Source organism: Lithohypha guttulata, assembly GCF_036872675.1.
Source record: "Lithohypha guttulata strain CCFEE 5908 chromosome Unknown scaffold_1, whole genome shotgun sequence".
In the NCBI taxonomy this organism is placed as follows: Eukaryota; Fungi; Ascomycota; class Eurotiomycetes; order Chaetothyriales; family Trichomeriaceae; genus Lithohypha; species Lithohypha guttulata.
Window position 1 is genome coordinate 614,824 of NW_027042750.1, and position 22,042 is coordinate 636,865.

Below are 22,042 nucleotides of genomic sequence, written 5' to 3' on the forward strand. Positions count from 1 at the left end.
TTCTGACCTACAGTCTCGTACCGACGTCCCGTCACGGAAAACCACGTTCATCAGGAGGTGTTGTCCGATAGTACGTGCAGTAGCATGGGACTAATGACCTTGACAATCGAGCATCCCAGCTTCGCGAGTCATGTTTATCAACAATGCCGATAGAATACAGTACTTGCAGACTTGCCTAACTTTTGACGTGAAAACTTGGTCTTTAGCAGCAAGAACTGGATGATCAAGGTCGGCAGCAGCGGCACAGAATCTCTTCTTGGCTCCACCCCAGAACTTCCATATTTTTTCGTCACGTGCTCGCTTGTTGAGGTATTGTACAGGTGTTTACCTCGAACAAGTTAATAGATTGCAGTATCCAACATGAAGATATGCCAGCGCATTCAGCGCAGAGCTCAATGTTTCTTCAGGCAATATTCGTGTCACACTGTTGCAATAGTAGAAAGCCCAGACATTTTTCGTGCCACTTTTTAGTTTTTGTCGAAAGTATCCTGTCTAAGCTCGTTACAATCATTTCGCACGCTGCAAGCTTGTTCCAATTCAGAACATCCTCGCTATTCGTGGGCTCTTTATTGAGCACCCAGTTCATCAGTCAACGCAAAATCCAGTTCAGCTTCCGACGATGTAGGAAACGCTCAAGAACGATGAACCAAGCAAGGTCACATAGTGTATCCCGGATTGGGATTGACAGATGTAGCAGCAACAAATATCTCGCAACTCTAATGAGCTGAAAAAGTCACGACCGTAGCTTTGTGTAGTCCGCGACCAGGCGACGAGTCGGTCACGGGGTTTGCTGTGAGTTGTGTAGAAGTGGTCAATCTGTCTGAAATCCTATAAGGCGAGTCAGCGACAAAGAACGACTACCTCACCTAATCGTCGATCGTTCAATCGCTCAAGTAGCTCGTTTTCACTGATTTCAAAATAGGTACACATCTCATCGAACGAATGCGTGCCGTCAAGAAATGACACAAGCGGTAATCGGATACGTCTTTTCGTGCTTTTGCTTGTCGACGTGCTTGTGGCTGAACTGAAATTGTGCATCTCGGATGCTGTATGCGTCTGATGGCTCTTATTTCCAGCTTCTGAGAAGTTTGTTTGCACAGCATATCGATGGACGCGGTATAGAAACCCTTTGATGATGCCGAAAGTCACGAAGCGCCGAATATCTATATTCGCAAGCATATTGCTGTTTTGCAGAAACCACTCGCGTACGGTCAAGCCCTGTCGTAAGCATGCGTATAGTTGAACAATCGAGACACCATCAGCAACATCACCTCGTGCCGTGAGGGGCCAGAAGTCATTGTCAGTGATTGCTGTATTTGTGGCGGCTATACTACTAGCCTTGAAGGAACCTGTAACATCTGTTCCTGTGGTCAAGTTCTCAAGTCGTGCAGGTTCAAAGGCAGTGTTGACATATCTTGCGCACTCGGCTTGCATTTCCAAGTCTGTCGCAATCATGCCGGTGAACTCTGCAGTTGGGGCATAGATAGCATTGAAGCTGAATATATCCAGTAGAAGCACGCAGCCATAGTATAACAGATGTCTGACACACTTTCTGGTTAGGCCAAGGTCGGCATCAGCCAGTATCGCAATTTTCTTGACACTATTGACTCCATTGATAAACGGAATGATTCTTTGCATGGTGAGGTCCCAGTTGTGGTCCATCAGACTTTCGATACGAACTGCGAAGAGTGGTACGTGCCATGCTTTGACGGGAGCTGGATTGGGCAGGGTAGGAAACAGTTTGACGTTCAAGGTATTGACGTCGTCGATAGGTATCATGCATTCAGCATAGTTGTTCAGATCCTCCATCAGAGTTTCGCACAGACTGTATACCTTCCCAGTGCCTGGCTCGGAAGGATCGTCAGAAAGGAATCGCGTCTGTTCTTCCAGGCTGCGCATGAGATGAGCGAGCTTGACAATGACGGATCTGTAGCTTGGCACATCGATCACGTCTGGCTGAGAGAGGACAAAAGCGAAGTTGAAAATGAACTGGTTTCGTGCATATGTTTGACTTTCGATACACACGGGATGAGAGACTATCACACATTGCGATCCTTCTGCCTTTAGTGGAGGCGGTATCAGTGATAGTAGATTCCCGCATAAGGACTGACGTGGTATGAGAAATCGAGATATGGTTGAGAAAGATAGAAGTGCATCCGGCTCAGTTTCTGGAGTGGTGGATACTAGGCCTTCGGGAATTTGGTGAACAATCTTGGGACCTTTTGTACTGATCAGATAGCTCTATACAACAGAAACTAACCAAGTCGTACCTGCTTGAGGGTCGAATCGTGCGTAGATAATCCCAGCTATTGACATCTTGTCAACACAGGGCAGTTGTCATTATCGGGATTCCGCGATGAGAAATGTACTGTTGACGACCGTCAGTAGGAGGTCAAAGAACAACATCGCTCCTTCACAGATTCTTAGTGCTCATATGGAGTATGAGCCGTGCTGAATCACAGCGTCTGTAAACATGTTCTTCAAGAATTTCAAATCAGACAGACCCTACCTTGTGGCCTACAGTCGGTGTAATTTCGGCCTCGTCCTCGGTACGATCTCGATGTTCTTGCGAAATGAGTACCGAACATTATATATACGTCGCAGTCAAAATATGCTTCGAAATTTTGCACACACGCATTGATGGCCGAGTGGTCTAAGGCGGCAGATTTAAGTTTATCATTCCTGATACAAATCTCTGCTGGGAGTGATCCCGCGTGAGTTCAAACCTCACTCAATGCAACAACTCTTTTTACAATTTCTTTTTGGCTGATGTCCTGTGCTTGCGCCCCAAGAATGCTCATCTTACACCACTGATGTAATTGAACGAAGGAGTCCTGCTACTATAGCCTGATTGATTACGGCTCTACAACAAGTGGTTCAGAGGGATATAATTGTCTCGAACTTCTTGATCTACACTAAGTACTCGTGACGTACAACTACCATCCTTGTTTAAGATATGCAGATTCTCTGGGCATAACACTCTTGCAACACAGATGACAATACCTCATTTCCTTTTGTACCAATCACCTCTGATATCTTGCCAACTGGTCCATTATATTCTGTACACTTTGTTGACCAGGCCCGCCTTGTTGTTGATGAGGCTGTGGATAGAGGTTTTGACCGTAGTACTGTGGTGGTGGCGGCGGTGGCTGACCATAGGGCGTGAACGGCTGACTAGCTGAGTGTGCGGACTGTGGTGTGGGAGGCGCACCAGCACCGCCTTTGAGATTAGCCAGCAGCTCATGAAGGTTTGGTGGTTGACTAGTCGCACTTTGAGGAGTTGGATAAGGCGGTGGTCGGTAGGGCTGTGGCGGATAGGTGTAGTGCTGCGGAGCTGGATGTTGTTGCGGCAGAGGATATGGTGGTTGTGGTGCCCAGGGTGTGTTTGGTGAGCTGTGTTGGTACGGACTTTGAGGTGGTATTAGAGCTGGTGGAAAAGGTGGGCGTGGCTGCGTCATTACACGTTCTCGTTGTCGTGCTTGGATCACAACGTCGGCAGCGACTGAAACATCTAAGTCCACGTACTCGTTGAAGGTAATGTTCGATGTGCCAGCGCTGCGATCGAAAACTTGCAACGGAACTTTGCTCCTCGTTTGATGGCTCGACCCAACTTTCACAACAGCTTGAACTCCTTCCATGATCTGTCGCTTGATTACAGCAGCCAACGGGGTTCTAGTATTTAGCCAGGTTGAAGCTGCAGTTAGGCCCTTCCGTCTGAAGCTGTCTTCAATCCAGTTGACAAACGCCTGATTCACGCCAGCATCCAATACGATAATTTGCACGTCGGGGACATATCTTGGATCACGCCGTGGATATGGTAGGCTAGCCTCGTCATCATAGGCAGCTGGCTGAGGGGTGTTGTAGGTGCCATTGCTCAAAGGTGATCTGCGATCGTCGCGACTGTTTCTTCTGTACCCACGTGGAGACGGACTTCGATTTCTGTAGACCTCTCTTCGTCTGCCGGGATCGTCACGAAAATCGCTGTAAGGCCTTCGTTGTGGGGACCTCGAACGTCTTCGACTCTGGTTTTGGTTCTGACTCTTGTTGTTCTGCTGACCCGCATTCTTGGTGTTCTTCTGAGGCTTCGACACTTCCAAATGCACCTTGCGTCCACGTAGCTCAACGCCCTGTTCGGCATCGAGAGCAGCTTTGCAGCTCTGAGCATCGTGGTACTGCACAAATCCGTATGCTTGTTTGATAGAAATTTGTGCCAGTTTACCATGCCTGTGAAATTTGTGGAATAAATCTCTTTTTGTCACCTTCTCGCTAGGAAGATTCCCGACAAAGAGTCTACTACCCATCGGAAAGCGGTCCCAAATGCCTTCGGTGACATAGTGCCTCTCATCCTCGAGGAATTGATCATAGATAGCCTGTGTCTTGGGCGACCAGGGTCGATCTGCAGGATCGATCGGAGACAGAACCGCGGGCTGTGTGTTTTGTGGATGGTATTGCATATCTAATGCACTCGGTTGCTGGACAGGAACATCGATGTCGAACAAATGCCCAGGAGTAGGGAGAACAGAGCCATTCCCAGGCTGATGGATGCTAGAATTGACTAGATTAGCATCGGTCGAAAAGCCATTAGCTTGGGCCTGTTCATAAGTGCTCTCATTCGCAGCAGAAAAGGGCTGCTGGGCTTGCGTGACATCAACAGAGACAGACGTGGCAGCTTGATCTTCCAAAGGAGGTGGCTTAGGAGGTAGACCAGGGAATGAAGGTAAGGAGCTCGGATGAACATCAGGAGCAATGGCATCGGTGACGGGTGCAGTGATTGTGTCTGAGGACGGGGCAGTAGAAGCTGACTGTGCAATTGTGTCAAGCAGGGACTGGTAATCTACACCCGTGTCTGGCTTCGTCTCGCCCGATTCAGCAGGCGCAGCCTTATTCTCTTCGCTCAGGTGGTCCATCTCTTTCTCGAGACCTGCCTCTAGAGTACCACCATTTGGTACGTATTCTGTGTTTGTATTGTCATACTCGGTGGTAAGGGCCGGATGCGTCTGAGTGGAATAGGCTGGTTGTGCATCATTGAGTTGCTGTTGTTGCATACCATCAGTCGCATTCGCATTCGGCGTTACTTGTCCATTGGGAAATGAAGATCCAGGATGATTAGTATATTGGATGGACACATTGTACGATGGGTTTGTGGGCACAGGGTGAGTGGGAGTAGAATGGATTTGGTTTGCAACCGCACTGTCGGCATTACGAAGGAAATCGTGAAAGGGATCAGTTGCATTTCTGTCGGTAGAGCTCTTGTAGGCAGGGTTCTCTAGAGTGTCGCCATAATGGGCGAAGTTCTGGTCGGCAGGGATGTTGTATGTCGCAAGGTCATTAGAGGAAGGGTCCATCTGGTTGAGGAGGACAGGTATCTTAGCAGGCTCTGGCAGATGAACAGGCCGTGGACTTTCGGGTGTTTGGGTCCTCGCAAAGCGTTGCTGCTCGACGGGCGGCCCGTCACTACTCATGATACCGAACGTCTTGCTGCTTGGACTTCATTGGTCATATGGGCCATGCAGAGAATGACAGTTGAGACAGCAAGTAAAGTAGAGCAAGCTGGCGCAGAAGTGACGACACAAGGCCTGCGGGATGCTAGAGAGTAAGAGTGAAGAGTCAACACCGAGAAATGGTTGAGATGAATTGTTACACTTGATGATGACACGCGAAGAGGGGAGTATGAGCTAGGTCGACAGCGATGGTGCGGAAGCAGAAGATTTTGCACCTTCTCGACCATGCTCACGCTCAACATGTGTGCAGCAAGCAGCGTAATTGATAAATCGATTGGGGCAGCGCGGCTGACTTGCCGATTCGCGACGGTACCGACCTTCAGCCAGTGGACGGCTCTCTTCCTAACTTTCCCACTGCAGCCTCCTCATGCTATCGTGTGTATGCTGGCATCTCCGAATGCAGTTGCGACCCAACTGGCGTAGCTGCCTCACAAGCTGGACACCTCTCGGAAGCTACTCAGGTGCTCGGCAGAGCTCCCGATGGCTGTCTTCAACGTCGCCATGGCAGTCTGAGCCGGATTATGAGGCTGCTAGGAGATGGCATGCACAAATGAACGGCAAGCCCATGTTCAATGAAATTGGCGAAGTCTCTTATGCACGTGCCAGTGGTCCAGGTGGTCAGAATGTGAACAAGTAGGAAGGCAACCTCTGCTCAGCCATAATCTCGGCACTAATGGTAGTAGAGTTAACTCCAAGGCTCAACTACGTGTCTCACTAGACCAGCTCCTCCCTCTACTGCCTTCCGTCCTACACGATGGCATCCGTAAATCGCCTCATTATGCTGCCAGAACGAACTCTTTACTCATACAATCCGATGAGAGTCGGAAGCAGCTAGCCAACAAGGAGACTTGCTATAGTAAGCTTCAGTCGCTGGTCGAGGAGGTATACCAAAAGAGCGTACCAGGCGAGACGTCAGCTGAACAGCACGAGCACGTCAAGAAACTCCAGAAAGCCGACAATGAGAACCGTCTGAAAAAGAAAAAGATCCATTCCAGCAAAAAGGCTGCACGTAAAGGTGGTGGAGATGACTGATGGCCAGGTGGATGTGAAAAGGACAAACTGTGTGCAGACCGATTGCTTGAAGCATTGTCTGAACCACCCTTTGAAGATCAGATCGTGCACATGGAATTGCAGTATGCCTATAGAGGACGATGCTCAACGAGGGCAAGAGAGAGTTCAGGAATTGGCCACTATTTACGTGGGCGAAGAAGGCAAATCGTTCGAGCTGTTCTGTGAGAGACACAGAGCAAAGCAGCTACTACAAAGACCATCACATCTTCAACAATGAGCAACTATTGCATTGCCCAAAGAACAGTATGATTCGAGTATGGAGAGTGCTCTGTTTACAGCAGGTCAATCATACTGTGACTGCCTCCAACCACACCGGCTTCGTTTGTGACTTCAAAGGAGCCAGGATAGCCGCCCAATCGACACACTGTATCTGGAAGGAGAGTGGATCAGCCTGGTCGATTGTTAGGGACGATGTTTGATGTTGAGACGGTCATCAATGCATGGCCGCACATGTACTTGAAGACGAGATATAACTTCACACAGTTGTTGGCTGACCATTGTGTAGGGAGTGCTTAGGCTTTGTTGAAAAAGTACTTCGAGTAAGATGTCGGGAATTATGCAGGAGAGCATCCCTCGCCTATATGGTACCCCAACCTGTGCGATCAACACTAGGCAGGAAACCTGCATCGTAGGTATGACTTTGAAATGCTTTCGGCGAAGTAAGCAATCGTTGAGCGCCTCGCTCCCCTATCGAAAACACCAGATACACCAAGCTATGTAGACAATCTAGAGCAACATTAAATACCAGCTCGAGCTGCTTCTCCCGCACCTCCCTCAGATACCTGCGCAGTGTTGATGTCAGCCTTCAATCTCGTCCCCTTACTTTTACTGCTACTCTCCCCAACTCCCATACGCCTCGCCACATACCTCTGAGCAACAGTGCCAGCAGCAAGACTTAATGTCTCCTCCATCCACTCACTGATCCATTCTCGAGGATCAACTCCACCACCATCGATGATCTCGCGTATACTCTCAGGTAGAGCACCCTCGACATCACCAGGTGCATCGAGCCAATCCACCCACTGCAGAGGCACGGACTGACTGACAGCGCTGAACGCTATACCATGGATAGGGTCGTGGAGGTAGACCGCGAAGAAGAATTCGTCACCCGAGTCTCTTTCGGCTTCGGTGTCAGCATTGGACGCGCCTGAGCCTGCAAACAAATCTGCCGATATCGGTTGAGTTATAGCTTGAATAGCCAGGAAGATCGAGCTGTCTCTTGTGGGATTACTCTCGCTCAACGTCTCAGTAGCTTTCTTCGCAGCTTCCTCAAGACCACCTTTCGAGGCGAAGAAGTCTGCTGCGTAGCCCTCTGCACTCGCTCTCACGAGTTTGGTGCCCTCTGCAAGACCTCTGACAGCATTTGTGCTTCTTGGACCTTGCATCCTCCACCAGGGTCCATCGGACCATGCGCCGCTCATACTCGTGATACCCATTCTGCTGCCAAGTTCTCGACTCGACCTCTTGGGACCAGCTTCTTCACCTCGTTGCACTACCATTAGATCACCACCTTCGACCTGAGCCATGACTCTCTCAAAGACCCGGTAGACAGTGGGGTCTAGACTTGGGTAGCCTCGCAGATCGTGCGTGATGTGTACAGCCAAGCGCTCGTGCGAACTGATCGGCGGCGCAATGGTCTGTAATATGTTCTGAAAAGTTGGCATAGCTATGCTGCGAAGGTTTCCAATTGTGTCTGAGGACACACCAAGACCCTTGAGAAGGCCAGTAGGGTTTCCGCGCAACTGCTCAGTGAAAGTCTTCGCATCTACATGTATACCACGTTGTTCAGCTTGGTGTTGTGCCTGGACCTGTAAATTCTTCACCTGTGCTTGTGCCTGAGTGACTGCCGAGGAGGCAATACTGCTAAACCAGCCACCCCATCCTCCTCCTCCTCCGCTAGCTTGTTGAGCTGGTACCGGAGCCGGCTGTTCCTCAGCCGGACTGTCGTCTGCCGTCGTCGTGGCAGGTGTAAATGCATTTCCACTCGATCTCGCACTATCGCCTGACTTTCTATCACTACCAGTAGCTTTATCTTCACTCAATCGAGAACTCGCGGTATTCGGCGTGGTAGCTCGTTTCGGAGACTGATTTCCTGGTTGCCGCGAGTTGGGTTTCAAGGAAGGAGTTCCAGGTCGAGATGAGGGTCTCTGCGCCAAGTTTCCAAGTTCGGCAAGCAGATCTTGCTCTACTTGTGATGTACTTCCATGTCCTGACTTTGGCGCTCTCGATGCGATCGGTCTTGTCTGTCGTGGCTTTTGGTGACCTTCTGTCGATAGGTCATCGAGCTGCGCAAGGAGGTCGTCGGGGTTGGTGTTCTTGGATGTCATGAGGACGTTGATGCGGGTTTGCTACTCGGCCGAGGTGGAGAATATGCGAGAAGTTCGAATCTCTCATTTAAGTAGATCTCGCAGTGGACATTGACTAGGTTGTGGTCGTACAAGCCGGATGCTGGGAAATGCTGCAGGTTAAAGTCGACCAGGGTTCCGTGTTGACGCTTACACGAAACCGCGTCAACGGTGGAGTAGTCTTCGTGGCACGTCATGATCGACGACTATGATTTGAATCACTATGAGATACGACTTGGTCACTAAACTATTCTATACAATTGCAGTAATAGACTTGCAGACGACCTTGGCCAAATCTGAGATTAGTCTCTCATAAGAGGGAGCGCCAACCAGATTGTGTCATAGGATTCTGTATAGTGCAACGGCAACTATTAGTACGACTAATCAAACCTTATATGGGAGACTCGGCATGCTCATAGAGATGGATAAACTGCTTCGACGGATCCCGTCTGCTTCAAATCTCTACTTCTAATCGCACAAAAATTCCATCATCCTCGATATGGCATGAGCTGTGCATGCGCCACGTTCAAATCCTGGTAGCTGCTCTTCAGACAGGCTAAGATACAGACCACAACGCCTCATGTATGCATAGATATACGCGAAATGCTCGCTGAACCAATTTCAATAATGCAGGTTTCCGACGAAACCAAAGATCAGTTTCTTATCTCATCTGTTCCTCCTTGGGCTCACGAGATTTGAATTGTACAATGGTGGTGTGGGTAGATCTTTGTGTGGAGGTGGAGGTAGAGGTCCTGAAGGTGGTGGATATCGAGAGGGTAAGCCAGAACTAAAAGGGCCAGCTAACCTCGAACCACTGGAGTTGTTGCTGCTGGAAGTTCGTGGTGGAAACATCGGCCTTCTAGGCTCGATAGCGGAGGCTGGCTCAGGTATGTTGTTATTACTGAAGCTGCGAATTGCGCGTCCCGTACTCTCATGTGGATCATCGGTTTCCAACGAAAGATGTTGCAAAGACAATGGTGGTGGAGGAGATCGCTCTGCGAACCCTGTTGGTATCTTTAATGCAGACATACCTGCTGACAATGGGTTTCTTTGAGGAGGTGATTGTGGATGCATGACCGTTATTTCTCCACCTAATGGACTGGCTATTTTCCTTGCTGTGGTTGGGGTAGCACTTGACATTGATGTCATAGGCGTGTCGATAGTACTTGTCGTTGGCATAGACGATGTAGACGGGTTTGAACCGCTATACCATGTGTGATCGGACGTGCTGCCATCGCTGTTCAAAGATTTGGGTGCAGGGGGTGCTAGATATGATTTGCGATTATGGCGGTCCATTAGCGAGACTGCCCATTCTTGTAGATCGACTGGTGTGCGTTTCGCAGCTTGCACGAAGTGGTCGTGATCGTAAAGTTGGCGCGGAGAAGGACGTTCGTCAGGGTTCTTTAGAAGGCACTTGGCCACGAATTCGTCGAGGATAGCTGGGAAAGCCTCACTCTTTGGCAGTTTCGGAGCCGGTTCGTGTACAATCTGCTGCAGGAGGTCAAGAATACCCATAGGACCGGAGCTGGCTCGATCACCTGCCGCAGAGTCCGTGGCATCGAAAGGAAATCGACCGATTGCTAGCTCCATCACGGTCAAGCCCACACTCCAGACATCGGACCTGACCGTGTATGCACCTCCTTGTATCCGTTCGGGTGCCATGTAAGTTGAAGTTCCGACAAAAGTATCAGCAACCGAATTCACTGTCTCAGTAGCTACACCAAAATCACAAAGCTTGATCATTCCCCTAGAATTGACCAACACATTTGAAGGCTTGATGTCGCGGTGCATGATTCGATGTGCTTCGTACAAGTAGACAAGACCTCCCAGGATCGATTCGGTCAGCTTGCCTAGGACGTCGACCCGTACAGGACCAAAGTCTTTCGATATGCGATCCAGGGAGCTATTGCAGCGTGTGAGTAGATTAACCATGTACACGAAGCTCTGACTTACCCGCAGTCCATGTACTCCATACACAACACGATGTCTCTTGCTTCGTTTTGAAAAGCACCATAATATCTAATGACATATGGCGAGTTACATTCATGGCCAACCTGGAGTTCGCGCACGATTTGTTTCCGAACGTTCTCCTTAGCGTCGACTCGAATTACCTTGCCCTGGTTAGCTATACTCACCTGAGTTCTGGGGAGGCATTGTTTACCTTTCTTGCCATAATCACCTTGGTGGTGGCATGCATGACCTTACTGACAGTACCACCATTGCCTGCGCCCAGCTCTTTCAGCACAACCAAATCTTCACTTCTCAGATCCAATTTGAATTCTAGGCCAATCTCTAGGGTATCAGCTCTGTTGGCATCGGCATTCCCTATAGCACCCGGTATCTGTGAATCGCCCTCAGACGGATTTGCTTGCTTCGGTGGTGGTGCATTGAGAGCCAAACCCTTGACGTTCTTCCTCTTCAGAGTTCGTGCCTTGAAAGGATCGGACATCGTACTGGTTGCAGGTATACAGTGGTCGGGACTGAAGGAGTGTCTGTATGTTGGTGTGCAGCCTGCCCAGAAATTCGGGAAGGGACAACCAGGTATATCAAGAATGGCACTAAATTATTATAATAGTCGTAAATGCGATCAGAAGCAAGTAGCGTCTCAAGCAGGCGGCTATAGGTCGCCGCTGCCCGAATAGTGAGCAGAAGCGCTTACAACGATTCGAGATTGGCGACGCTCTTCAGACCAAAGAGACTATTGGTGCAAGGTTACACGTAGCCGCACAAGATCTATTCGCGGACATATGCGAACGCCACTCTCTCAACTGGAATGGAATCGCATTCAATTTGTGCTTTGGTTAGGATTAAGAATGAGGATTCCAGGTACGGAACGTGATGGAGGTGGGTGATAGGTGATCGACGACAAACTGTGGCACTACTTTGAGCTAACTAATGACCGCCTCGCCCATTCTGCAAGGAAAGGGATTAGGCAATGTGACTGTTCCAGTGGACTATCCGAAATGCCTGGAATCTGTAAGAGATACGGTCTATTCGAGGTTTTTGTCTACCAAGAGAAGATTGTTGCGACAGCAAGAGTGTCAGTTTGGTTCCTTCAAGAACCACCATCTGCCAAGGGAAGGCACGATCCATGCCAGGGACTGCGGCAAGTGCGTGCACCTGTGAGGGCAAACGTGACACTCATGCCGGTGTTTAAACGACAGCCTTGTTGAGACTTTCAGCCTTATTGCGGCGAACCGTAACCTGAAGTTGTACTCAAGGGCAGCGTGTTTCTCGAACTTGCGCTTGTGCTTGCTTCGTCCGACCTCTAATTATCGACACCTTGTTACTTCTGCCTGTTCTTAATATTCGTTTCACACGCCAGTCTGGCGGTCTTGGTTGACGTCTACTCGTCGCTTTATCTGCGCTTGAAGTTCTGAGCACTAAGCCTGATATTCAACGACTACACACGGCTTGAATTAGCCAGCATGAGCCACAACTTTTTCGACGATACGGCCGAAGTCGGCGACGAGGAAGACGAGGAGTCACTAGACGAGGAGACTGGTAACTCCAGACCAAAATACAATGGCACGAACGGCATTGAGGACTCTTCAGAAGAGGAAGACGACGACGATGAGGAGGAAGCACGCAGAGTCGCAGAAGGCTTCATCGCCGACGAAGATGAGGAGGACGATGATGCTCGAAGAGAGCGTCGACGTGAGAGGAAGAAGAAACGAAGACGCGAGGAACGTGAGGAAGAGGGCCTCGACGAGGAAGATCTAGAACTTATTGGTATCAAATCTCAGCGGGAGGATGCCGAACCTAAATTCAAACGCCTGAAGCGTGGACCTCGAGAGGGTCGAGAAGACCGCGCGCCCGGCATCAATGACATCTTTGGTGCCTCCGACGAGGAGGATGAAACCATCGATCGACGAGCAGAACGTTTCGACCGCAGGGCCGCTCATGATGAGTTCGACGACTTTATTGAAGAAGACGTCTTTTCCGACGAGGAGCAGCAGAAGCAGCGAGAAGATGAGGAAGTTGCACGCCCTAGACGACGAGGCATTGCCGACCTTAGTATGGCGGCAGATGCCGGCCTAGACGAGCAGGCCATGGAGGATTTCCGGGAAGCTTTCGGCGACGGCACGGATTACGACTTTGCTCTTGAGGCCGAAGACATCGCTGAGGAAGAAGAGCACCAGAAAGAAAGGCACCTAAATCTAAAGGACGTATTCGAGCCGTCACAGTTAGCCGAGAAACTGCTTACGGAAGAAGACAACACAATCAGACTCACTGATGAGCCAGAGCGCCATCAACTTGCGAGAAAACCTTACAAGCACATTGACCTTTCCGAACAAGAGTTCAGGGAAGAGGCTGGCTGGATAGCGAATCGACTACGTGCGAAAAAGAACATACAGTCTGATCTGCAGGAACCTTTCCGCAAAGCTGTTGCTCAAGTCCTTGAGTTCTTGGTCCACGACGAATACGAGGTTCCCTTCATCTTTCAAAACCGCAAAGACCACTTGATCCATGCTGTGCGAAGACAGGTCGGCCGAAACGATGATGGTACTCCGCGCTATGAGATGGATGCTAACAAGCTTCTAAATCAGAACGATTTATGGGCCATCTTCGACCACGATCTCAAATTCCGTGCTTTCATCGAGAAGCGCCAGCAACTCACCAAAACCTATAACGATATAAAGAGTACGAGCGTGGACTTCTCAGATCCAATTTTCGACAGCATGCTTCTACAAGCGTCCAATCTTGAAGAATTGCAAGATTTGCAGGACTATATCTTCTTCCAGTACTCGGCTCGCATCAAGGACGTGACTGCCACAGCAAGCAATGGAGAAACCAATGGTTCAACTACAATGCAGAAGAAAGCAAACGCAAGCACTATCTACGAGGAAATTCGTACAAGCAAGGTCTACCATGTTGTTAGAGCTTTCGGCATAACTGCTGATGCCCTTGCCAAAAATGCCCTTCAAGAAGGACCGAAGACTTACACTGAGGATCCATCAGAGACGCCAGAGAATCTGGTAGACTCATGCGTGGACGAGACGTTCTCTACGGGTGCTCGAGCTATGAAAGCGGCTCGAAGCATGTTTGCAGAAGAGTTAGTCACATCGCCGAGGATGCGTCGATTTATGCGAAGAAGTATTTACATGGATGCTGCAATAGACTGCTTCCGTACAGAGAAAGGTCTTCGACGAATTTCAGAAGATCACCCATACTATGAATTCAAATATCTCCGAAATCAAGACCTTCGAGCTATTGCTTCGAGGCCAGACATGTTCTTGAAGATGCTCAAGGCAGAAGAGGAAGGGCTCGTAGATGTCAAAGTTCGTCTACGTGATCCTGAAAGGTTGCGCAAAGATTTGCACAAACAGATTGTGTCTGATGCGTATTCTACACTTGCAGAAGCATGGAACGAGGAACGTCGGACTGCCGTCTCCGCAGCTTTTGACAAGCTGGTTTTGATTATGAGTCGGAACGTCAAGGAGAATCTCAAGAACGAATGCGAGGACAGTATCGCTTTAGATTGTCGAGAAGAGTTCTCCCGCAAGCTCGATCAGTCCCCGTACCAACCCCGAGGAATGAAGAAAGGCACCGTGCCTCGAGTATTAGCACTTTCACTTGGTGGTGGTACCTCTGGCAGAGATCCGGTCAATTGGGCATATGTAAGCGACGATGGTAGAGTTCTGGAAAATGGGAAGTTTACTGAACTTGCACCCGGAAACGCTGAAAGAGGTCTACCGGATGGTAAAGACGTGACAGCATTTGTCGAGGTCGTTAGGAGGCGTGAGCCCGAGGTCATTGGTATTTCAGGCTGGTCGCCCGAAGCTCGAAGACTAGTTGCAAACATTGAGGAGATCGTGAAAAATCATGACTTAAGAGGAGCCGCATTTGACGACGACGATCGCGAACGTTCCGATCCGCTTGAAGTTATCACAGTCAACGACGAGGTAGCACGGTTCTACAAATCGAGTAAGAAAGCTCGTGAACAGCACCCTGGTTTACCTGAGCTCACCCTCTACTGCGTGGCTCTCGCCAAATACCTACAGGACCCCCTCAAAGAGTACGCAGCTCTTGGAAGCGATCTTGTCTCTATTAACTTTGTGCCTGCTCAGAACCTATTACCACCAGAAAAACTCACGAAAGCCTTCGAGACCTCGTTAGTCGATTATGTGAACATGGTGGGCGTGGACATTGATGAAGCTGCAGCCGATACTGCCACTGCGAACTTGCTGGTCTTCGTTGCTGGTCTTGGTCCCCGAAAAGCCGCGCATCTTCTCAAGGCATACAATGTGCACAGTAGAGAATTCAATACTCGTGAGGCTCTGCTGGGAGCGGAGCATGCTCCACTAACGCCGAAGGTTTGGGTCAACGCAGTGAGCACACTGTTTCTCCGTTTCGACACTAGCGATGAGGACGCGGAGTTCCTGGACAGCACACGAATACATCCTGAAGACTACGATATCGCACGAAAGATGGCAGCTGATGCACTGGAACTAGACGAAGAAGATATCGAAGCGGAGACCAGAGAGGGTGGTCGCGGAGCCATTGTCAAGAAACTCATCAAGGACGACGCGGCGGATCGTGTCAACGATCTTGTACTTGACGAGTACGCTGATCAGCTCGAGAAGGACTACAATGCTAAGAAGAGGTCAACATTAGAGAATATTCGTGCTGAACTCAATGACCCGTACGAAGAGATTCGAAGTCCGTTCTTGGTCAAGCTCAGTGAAAGTGAGATCTTCACGATGTTTACTCATGAGACGCGAGACTCGCTTCAGAAAGGCATGAATGTGCCTATGCTAATCAAACGTGTCACCGAGGCATCAGTGGAGGGCAAACTAGACTGTGGTATCGACGCATTTGCTATGGAGGGCGAAACGACAGACCCTGGTGTCAATCCTAGAAACGTCTATGCATCTTACCAAACCGTTCAGGCACATATAATTTCCATCGATCGTAAAGGATTTATGGCTGTGGTCAGTCTTAGAGAGGAGAAGACGAAGAAACCCTTCCGTCGGCTCGACACAAGTGACTATGGTCATGACCAGTGGGATGACAGGCAAGAAGCCAACGACAGAAAACTTTTAGAAACCAAGACCGACGCGCAAGGTCGAGCAGTCCGTGTTGTGAAGCATCCACTCTTCAAGCAGATGGGCTCTAGAGCGGCTGAGGAGTACCTCGGTAGCATGAATCGTGGTGATTTGATCATTCGGCCCTCATCGAAAGGACATGACCACCTTGCCGTGACTTGGAAGGTTGCAGATGGTGTCTTTCAGCACATTGACGTTCTCGAACTGGACAAGGAGAATGAGTTCACTCTCGGCAAGACCCTTCGAGTAGGTGGCAAGTTCAACTACTCGGATCTCGATGAATTGATCGTGCTGCACATAAAGGCGATGGCTAAGAAAGTGGACGAAATGATGGCTCATGAAAAGTTCCAGGACAAGAGCAAAGCTGCGATGGGTAAGTACTCACATCATGTTCTCGATGCAATTTGCTAACAGATCTCCAGATGAATGGCTCACAACATATTCGAATGCCAATCCTAAACGGTCCATGTATCAATTCTGTATCAATCGTGAAAGACCCGGAAATTTCCACTTGTGTTTCAAGGCAGGACAAAAGGCGAAGCTGATGGACTGGCAGGTCAAGATCATTCCTCAGGGCTTCCAGCTCATGAATCAGCCATATCCGGACATGAGGAGTTTGTGCAATGGGTTCAAATTGATCTTCGGTAACATGCAGAATGCCGCCATGATGGGGGCTGCTAGGTAAAGCAATCCTGAATCTCTTGGAGCGATATAGATTTAGTTCAGGGCGAGATGCCGTGAGTAGAGGCAGCTCCCTCTCTCATTGAGGTGCAGCGTGTACTAAAAAGTTCTTCACCTCAATCGAAACGACGGGTCGTAGTACGACATAGTATTGCTTGCTGTGGAATTCATCGCGGAGTCAGTCAAATACCTCTATGCTTACCTCATCCTGGTTCACCATCAGCACCTCATTCTATCTCCCCCCACTTGCTTGCTGCCACGACCTGAGCCGGACCAGGCCGCGTATAGGCATGTGCTTGTTTGTTCCCCCTACTGTGCCACCAAATCGATTGTGCATTCCACTTCACATCTCAGAGGTGTGGTTGTCCTTCTCCCTCATACCCACTACATGATCACGTTCTACACTCACTCCTCGTTCTCACACCACGTATAATGTCCTCTCCCCACCCATTAATCAAAACACAAGCCTCTACACCCAAAATTGGCACCATAGCTTCACCAGCCTCAGCCACAGTCCTCAATTCCACCGAGCCCTCCAGAAACACCACAAGCTCAACATACCCCGACGCCTCACTCTTCACCTTCATCCCCGAGCTCTACCTCGCCATCTCCCGCCTCAACGAACTCCGTAATCCACTGCCGTCCGTAGTCACAAACGGTATCAATGGTGCAGACAACACAGGCGCAGACGCAGTGTTAACACACATCGCATCACGAGAGTCCGCGCACAGTAGCAGCTCAGGGACGCGGTTTATATCTGACCCGAACTCGGCTAGTATTGAGATAAGGGATCTACCTAGTAACGTCTACAACATTAAAAAGGGCATTACGGCGGCGAAGGAGGTTGCTCGAGGTTTACCGGATATAGAGAGGAGTGTGGAGGAGCAAGAGGAGGAGATGAAGGAGTTGGGGAGGGTTGTTGGTGGGTTAAGGAGACGGCTTGGGGAGCTGGGAGCAATTGCTGAGCGGTCGAGGACAGGGAATGAGGATGTGGTTATGACTGTGGATGAAGGAGCTGGCTGAGAGGAGACATTAGCGAGAGTTGGAATACGCATCAGAAAGACAAACGAGCGATAGCTCAGCATATGGGTTGTTGCGCATCAACGGTCGACCGCATCATACACGATCTATTGACGAGAGCGAATACGAGGCGTGAAGAGTAGGGAGCCTCAGTCAGTATCACTGTACGCATCCGGTCCGTGGAAGATCAGGTGGTCCCGTACAGCTGGCACAAAGAAGATTGCGTGGTGGGGGGAGGTGAAGTTCTACGACACTAGACCATGAGATCGTGCAACCAACTCTCTCATATTTCCCATGATCAGGGTAAGATTACATGTGGTCAAAAGTAAGAGCTCCCTGCGAAGACTGGCAGTACAGAGATCTGGATAAGGATATCGTCATGGTAAACCGAGTCACACAGGAACGTTAGACCAACGATGACATTTCAGACACTTGAAGGACAGCAAGCAGACTATACAAACTGCAACGTTCACAAGCAGGTAGTGCCTTCACCGTGTTAATTCTGCACCACCAGGGCCGAGAAACAAAACGTAACTCAACAAAAAAGAAGAAAAATGCAAAACAATCAACAGCGAGGATTCGCTGGTTGTCTCCAACCCAACTACTAACTCGTCGGCGCCTGGCTTAAGTACGGGTGATCGAACGGGAACCCCTGTTTTCCAAACCCTATGGTCGATTGCGAAGGATAAGTTAGATGGTAAAATATATGTCTCGTTCGTGAAGCGGTGGTGTATATGAAGAGTGTTCGGGGATAGTTTGGGTCAAACTTCTATGGCACGACGACAGGGTCAGTATAGTCTAGAGCGAATGCGGACATCCGAAGAGTGGATGATTTTGTTTTGAGCTACTACTAGCAGGCTGCTGCTTGTGTTAATGCTACAATTTATTCCCTCCCATATACATTCCTTCTCCATTGTTTTGAACAAGAACTTCGAACACCTTCGCTGTACCCTAGAAATACACATTGTGAAGTGGCTGAAATTTTCGAGGTAAATCGTGATTAATACTCGTCCTCGTCTTTATGCTCTGGCCGTGACTGCTGGCCTTTCTGCCAGACAGATTGCCATGAGTGGTTCGCGTGATCGTACTGGTCGACACCTGGCATCGACCCGCCCATTAACACCATTCTATCATGACGCATGCCCTCGAGGACTCCCTTGATGCCGCCGTTCCGTAACCGTTCGAGCACGATTTTCATGCCTTCGGCGCTGTTCACGGCAGCGGTATGTGTCCTTTTAACACCTACAAGCTCGATTGTTCGCTGGATACCAGCGGTGGACCATGATGCGAACCAGCTTTGCTTCGGTTGCTCCTCTTCAACCTCTTGAGGTGCGGCGTCAGATGGTTGTGCGGCCATGCGTCTCTTCCTGATGTTTTCCCCCAACTTGGAAACGAAGGTAACGGTAGTCTCACAGCTCGTGCCTGGTAGCTTTTGCAAGCTGAAACGTGAATTGTCCCGATATAGTTGTTTCTCGACGACGGACAGAACGCCTGTCCATTCCATGTTTCTGGACTCAGTCTCCATCCAGCCTTCCTTGATATCAATTATACTCTTCTCCAAGATATAGGTCTGTGAGGTGCCATCTGGTCCGCTCATTGTCTGCGGGAGGAACTTAAGTATCCCTGCTGGAACTTTACTCTTTTTCAGATGCAGACGAACTGTGTGTAGTCTGTGCGTAGACGGATCGACATGCTGAGAGAGGACGTCCGTAGAGAGTACGTGAGGAGCTTTTGGATTAGGATAGCGGAGGAAGTAGGCGAGGGACACTGTAGGAAATGAGTAACCAGTGTAGTCTGCCGATGATTGATATATCTTCATGGTTAGTTCAGAGAAAGGCTTCAATGTCTTGCTGTCATGAAAGGATCTCAAGTTCTTGTGAGTCCTTCATGCACAATTTGTGCTGACTTGATCAAGAGACGCGCTCAGACTTCGTGGTTGGGTACGTAATGGTTGTGTGACGAATAGTAGGGGTGAGAACTTTCAGTGGCAAGCTGCGGAACCAGTTTGCGCTAGCCTGGACAGCTTCGGTGCTCGTATGTTGTTCAGAGAGGCTCGAAAAGCTCGTCTGCGTGAATTGAACGTCGTTTGGACGCTGGCTTGATAGGGTGGTGGGAGAAGATGAGGTCGTGTGCTTAACACCTCGAGGAAAGCCTGATCCTTCTAGAATTGGAACCTTGAAGCTTCACGTCACTAACTCCGCAATTTGAGAGATTTAAAATACGTTGCTGCTCAAAGCTACGAATCGCCGACAGTCAGCGGCATAGGTTTGCTCCAAATGGTTCCTCCTTTTGTCGATCGTTTTCCAGGGTAGGAAGCAAACAACCCAAACTCCCCTCCAGAACCTGACCACAATTTCAAGAACGAGCATTACAATAATAGGTTAGCGAGCGCTTGATTTTTAGAGTCGTGAGAGAAAGGGAGGAATCAACCGACTCGCCGTCCTAAGGAAACGGCTTTGTATTTTCATTGCTCCAGTTGACACAACCTTTCCAGCGGCGTTTCTGACTCACCGTATTCGTCCGAAACACGACTCACAAGGCTTCGATACAAATTTATTAAGACGCACTTCTACGAGGGACCAAGACAAACTATACACAACAGGCCAACTCGTGGACTCACGTTTTTCAACCTGCAGAGCCATAGCGCCATCAACATGGCTGCAAACATCGTGCCAGACGAGCCAGGCCAACCACCCAAACTGACCCAAGATACTCTTGCTAATGGCGCACCAAAGAAAATTGCAGCAGACCAGGTGGTAAACCCATTCGAGGTATCGGGGGGAGTGGACGAGGCAGGCAAAGCCTTGGCAATTGACTTTGACAAGATCGTCCGAGACTTTGGTGCCACTCCAATGTCTCCTGAGATCCTGCAGAGATTCGAGAGAGTAACAGGAAAGACACCTCACAGACTAATGCGAAGAGGCATGGTTTCATCGCATAGAGACCTGGACAAGATGTTGGACAGGTACGAGAAAGGGGAGCCGTTTTACTTGTATACTGGCCGAGGTCCTTCTTCTGACTCAATGCATGTGGGACATGCCATGCCGTTCGAACTAACTCGCTTCCTGCAAGAAGCATTTGACTGTCCACTGGTGATAATGTTGACTGACGACGAGAAATTCATGCATAGTGAAAAGATCACAATTGAAGATGCGAAGAGATATTCTCTCGAGAACTCAAAAGACATTATTGCCATGGGCTTCGACCCGAAGAAAACCTTCATCTTCTCGGATTTCGAATTCGTATCGGGCGCTTTTTACGAGAACATCTGCATGATAGCCAAACACATCACCATTAATCAGATCAAGGGCACATTCGGTTTTGACGACTCGACCAATATTGGCAAATTCCACTTCCCAGCGACACAATCCGCGACCGCATATGCCACCTCTTTTCCTCACATATTCGGTCCGGACAAGCTGAAGACCCGCAACATACCCTGCCTCATTCCATGCGCCATCGACCAAGATCCGTACTTCAGACAGTGCCGAGACCGAGCCGAGAAGATGAAACACAAGAAACCAGCTCTACTCCACATGATCTTTCTTCCAGCGCTGCAAGGTCCAGGCTCGAAGATGTCGGCTTCAGTGAATACCTCTGCTATATTCTTGTCCGATAAGCCGAACGAGATCAAAAACAAAGTTAACAAGTACGCTTTCTCTGGCGGTCAAGATACAGCCGAGAAGCAGAGAGAACTTGGTGGACGCACAGAAGTGGACGTGCCTTATCAGTATTTGACATTCTTCCTGGAAGACGATACAGAGCTCGAACGCATAAAACAAGACTACGAGTCGGGCAAGATGATGACGGGTGAAATCAAAGCCATATGCATAAAATACCTGCAAGAGTTTGTTGCGAAATTCCAGGAACGAAGAAAGCAGGTGAGTGATGAAGTGAGAGCTGACTTCTTTGCGAGAAAGCCGCTGTTGTTCCAGGGCAAGACGGCAGAAGAGGTGATGAATGAACTTGAAGAGAGGAAGAAGCTTGAAAAGGCGATGAAGAAGGCGCAGATAAGTGGTGACAAGACTGCCAATGCTGCTGCTTAGAATCTCAAAAGTTCATAGAGAACGAAGCAATGAAGAGACTGCCAGGTCCCGGACAAGAAAGCGTGCAATCGTACTGGTGTGATTTGCTTGCATTTGACCAAACGCTTTTCTCGTCCCAGACGTGGCTGCTTTTGACCGCCACTGTTTCAAATGGTAGATGCATGCCAGCAGATAGCTCGCCTCGAAACTTTCCGAGCGACAAGCTAAATCACTTTTGCATGCTCTGAGTGAGGGGACAAGGTTGGCACACGTCGACCTAGCGTAGATGCCAGTTCCTGGCCATGGTAAGTTTAGTGCTGCAACTCACGTACTTGTGCTGAGTATTTGAG

General features: G+C 49.4%; 8 protein-coding genes and 1 non-coding gene across 9 annotated transcripts; 4 read left to right on the top strand and 5 right to left on the bottom strand.

Annotated features, from left to right (window-relative positions):
* Nucleotides 1-840: 840 nt before the first annotated feature.
* On the bottom strand, nucleotides 841-2,316 carry NPR2 (Nitrogen permease regulator 2; the record flags this gene model as incomplete). The annotated part of the gene is made up of 2 exons (XM_064894616.1): nucleotides 841-2,219; nucleotides 2,271-2,316. The coding sequence occupies 2 exons, from the start codon at nucleotides 2,314-2,316 to the stop codon at nucleotides 841-843; spliced, it is 1,425 nt and encodes a 474-aa protein (XP_064757303.1).
* A 318-nt stretch (nucleotides 2,317-2,634) lies between these two features.
* Nucleotides 2,635-2,739, top strand: LTR64_000231. The gene has a single exon. It is a non-coding gene; the product is annotated as a tRNA-Leu (tRNA).
* A 284-nt stretch (nucleotides 2,740-3,023) lies between these two features.
* On the bottom strand, nucleotides 3,024-5,462 carry NAB3 (nuclear polyadenylated RNA-binding protein 3; the record flags this gene model as incomplete). Its single annotated transcript, XM_064894617.1, has 1 exon — nucleotides 3,024-5,462. The coding sequence occupies one exon, from the start codon at nucleotides 5,460-5,462 to the stop codon at nucleotides 3,024-3,026; it is 2,439 nt and encodes an 812-aa protein (XP_064757304.1).
* Nucleotides 5,463-6,051: 589 nt separating this feature from the next.
* Nucleotides 6,052-6,533, top strand: LTR64_000233 (uncharacterized protein; the record flags this gene model as incomplete). The annotated part of the gene is made up of 2 exons (XM_064894618.1): nucleotides 6,052-6,134; nucleotides 6,185-6,533. The coding sequence occupies 2 exons, from the start codon at nucleotides 6,052-6,054 to the stop codon at nucleotides 6,531-6,533; spliced, it is 432 nt and encodes a 143-aa protein (XP_064757305.1).
* Nucleotides 6,534-7,309: 776 nt separating this feature from the next.
* On the bottom strand, nucleotides 7,310-8,899 carry LTR64_000234 (uncharacterized protein; the record flags this gene model as incomplete). The annotated part of the gene is made up of 1 exon (XM_064894619.1): nucleotides 7,310-8,899. One exon carries the CDS (start codon nucleotides 8,897-8,899, stop codon nucleotides 7,310-7,312), a length of 1,590 nt encoding a protein of 529 aa, XP_064757306.1.
* A 684-nt stretch (nucleotides 8,900-9,583) lies between these two features.
* Nucleotides 9,584-11,366, bottom strand: STE7 (MAP kinase kinase (MEK); the record flags this gene model as incomplete). Its single annotated transcript, XM_064894620.1, has 3 exons — nucleotides 9,584-10,820; nucleotides 10,871-11,028; nucleotides 11,079-11,366. The coding sequence occupies 3 exons, from the start codon at nucleotides 11,364-11,366 to the stop codon at nucleotides 9,584-9,586; spliced, it is 1,683 nt and encodes a 560-aa protein (XP_064757307.1).
* A 979-nt stretch (nucleotides 11,367-12,345) lies between these two features.
* On the top strand, nucleotides 12,346-16,651 carry SPT6 (Transcription elongation factor spt6; the record flags this gene model as incomplete). The annotated part of the gene is made up of 2 exons (XM_064894621.1): nucleotides 12,346-16,339; nucleotides 16,389-16,651. 2 exons carry the CDS (start codon nucleotides 12,346-12,348, stop codon nucleotides 16,649-16,651), a joined length of 4,257 nt encoding a protein of 1,418 aa, XP_064757308.1.
* A 2,016-nt stretch (nucleotides 16,652-18,667) lies between these two features.
* On the bottom strand, nucleotides 18,668-19,486 carry LTR64_000237 (uncharacterized protein; the record flags this gene model as incomplete). Its single annotated transcript, XM_064894622.1, has 1 exon — nucleotides 18,668-19,486. The coding sequence occupies one exon, from the start codon at nucleotides 19,484-19,486 to the stop codon at nucleotides 18,668-18,670; it is 819 nt and encodes a 272-aa protein (XP_064757309.1).
* Nucleotides 19,487-20,321: 835 nt separating this feature from the next.
* Nucleotides 20,322-21,713, top strand: WRS1 (tryptophan--tRNA ligase; the record flags this gene model as incomplete). Its single annotated transcript, XM_064894623.1, has 2 exons — nucleotides 20,322-21,548; nucleotides 21,603-21,713. The coding sequence occupies 2 exons, from the start codon at nucleotides 20,322-20,324 to the stop codon at nucleotides 21,711-21,713; spliced, it is 1,338 nt and encodes a 445-aa protein (XP_064757310.1).
* Between the last annotated feature and the right edge of the window lie 329 nt (nucleotides 21,714-22,042).